Raw genomic sequence first — 2,238 nt, forward strand, 5'->3', positions numbered from 1 at the left:
AACAAATATATGTAGAATGAAAGCAAAGATGCACAAAAAAGTATAACAAAAAGACACAAATTGACAACACAGTCACAAAACAACAACAAAGTGCAACAAAATGACAGCTAAGACGCACAAAACGACTACAAAGACACTACAGAGGGACAAAAATAACAACAAAGAGACACAAAATGACAGCAGGTTAATCTCTCTGTTGACAGATTTAGTGTAGAAGTAAAAGCTGCTCTTAGTTTGACCCTCAATCTGTGTCCTCTAATCCCACAAATGACTTAATGAAGCTTCATCAGAGCATCTTAAAGGAAGAAAAGCTCTCACTTAGCTTAGCTTTGTTAGCTTAGCTTAGCATAAAGCCTGGAAACAGGTTCAAAGAACTCAGTTCATGGCTCGACCAGGAGACAAATCTACCCAAAACAGACACGCAACGTCAAAAAAAGAGACGTGTAGTGACCACAAAAACACATGACATAAAGAGACAGAAAGTGTCCACTTTGAAACAAAACTAGCTGAAAGACGCACAAAATGACAGCAAAGACACAAAATACAACCTTAAAGAAGCAAAAGTGTCCCAAAGAGACACAAAACGACAGCAAGGGGACACAAGACAACAACAAAGATAAACAAAACAACAACAAATAGACACAAATTGACAATAAAGAGACACAAAGCAACAACAAAGACACACAAAATTACAGTAATGACGCAAAGCGACCGCAAAGAGACACAAAATGACAGCAAAGAGACAAAAAATTACAGCAATAACACACAAAGACACAAAACGACACAAAGTGAAACCAGGATTTCTAAACTGATTTACTGCATTTATTTTTCCTGTTTTTATTTAAGAACGTTTTAACCTCTGAACTTTTTCCTCTTGTTGACGTCTCTTTTCCTTCTAACCGAGCCTCCTGGTCTGGACCACGTGTTGTGTTGTGTTGTGTTGTTGTGGTGTGGTGTTGTTGTGTATGTGCTCGCTCACCAGTCGGGCAGCGCGTTGGCGCGCTGGCAGGAGCGAGCGCTACGCCGAGTGTCCAGGAGTCGCGTCTGCTGGCGAGTCCTGTCGGTGTGCTGGACGGGCGCCCGACGCTCCCCTCCACCTCTGGGCGCCAGCGGGTCTGAGGAGGGCCTAGTGAGGATCCGGGTCAGCAGGACCAGAACCACCAGAGCAGAGCTGCATTCATGTCATATGGGTCCACTGAGCTGGAATATACCAACATTTCACTGCAAATTTGACAGATTTTGTGGATACATTGCGCCTAAATTTTCTGTTTCCTGCTATATGACATGAATGCACCGTTTATGATGTAGACTTGAGCTCAGGCTGGACTGAAAAACACGCAGAGAAACTGAAAAGCCACACTTAGATCAACGCTAACAAACCCTCTGAACCCCGGAGACGTTTTTCCCTCCTGCTACATTTTTACTCACTGTGGGCTCATTTTTTACTGCAATATAAAGTCCTGCACCTATATGGAAACAGAACAGCCATGACTAGAAGCAGAGAGAACTCGGAAGTGACACAGAATGACTTCAATCCTGAAAAAAAAAAAAAAAAAAAAGGAAAAAGGAATTTATCATTTTTCAAGTATTCACTGGTGTTACCAATACTGGAGAGAAAGCAACTGCAAAGAGACACAAAATGACAACAATGACAAAACGTGACCACAACAAGAAGAAAGAGACACAAAGCAACAACAAAAACAGAAAAAAACAACAGCAATAAGTGACAGCTTTACAACAAAGAGACATAAAATGACAATAAAGAGACACAAAACGACAAGAAAGACACAGAAACGACAGTAAAGACACAAAACAACAACAGGAGACACAAAATGCCAACAACAACAGACACAAAGACAATATTACCACAAAGAAACGCACAACAGGAGACACAAAATGACAAGAAAGAGACAGCAACGACACTAAAGACACAAAAAAACAGCAAAATGAGGCAAATCTACAGCACAGAGTAACAAAACGACAACAATGATGATAAAGAGACACAAAACGACAAGAAAAGAGAAAAAAAAACCTGAACACAAACAGACAGGTATCCTAAAGGAACACAAAACATGAAAATGAGACACAAAGTAAAAGCAAAAAGACACAAAACCATGTCAAATACAAATTGTATTGAAATGGCAACACAAACTAAATGGTGTCATTTAGGCATGTTTGGCTTTTTCTTTCTTGGTAACAGCGACGCGTCTTTGTGAGGTTTCAGGGTTCAGAGGGTTA

The 2,238-nt window shown here is 40.5% G+C and overlaps 1 protein-coding gene across 1 annotated transcript in view; it reads left to right on the forward strand.

Annotated features, from left to right (window-relative positions):
* LOC103363475 (diacylglycerol kinase eta) overlaps window positions 1-2,238 on the forward strand; it is a gene marked incomplete at its 3' end in the record, with an annotated part of 69,649 nt that overhangs the window by 17,399 nt on the left and 50,012 nt on the right. Inside the window, exon 3 of the mRNA XM_008290256.1 lies at window positions 983-1,141. Within this exon, the coding sequence (XP_008288478.1) occupies window positions 983-1,141 (159 nt within the window). The remainder of the gene's footprint in view (window positions 1-982; window positions 1,142-2,238) is intronic.

The sequence above is a fragment of the Stegastes partitus genome, unplaced genomic scaffold (genome assembly GCF_000690725.1).
Source record: "Stegastes partitus isolate 25-593 unplaced genomic scaffold, Stegastes_partitus-1.0.2 Scaffold662, whole genome shotgun sequence".
Lineage (NCBI taxonomy): Eukaryota > Metazoa > Chordata > Actinopteri > Pomacentridae > Stegastes > Stegastes partitus.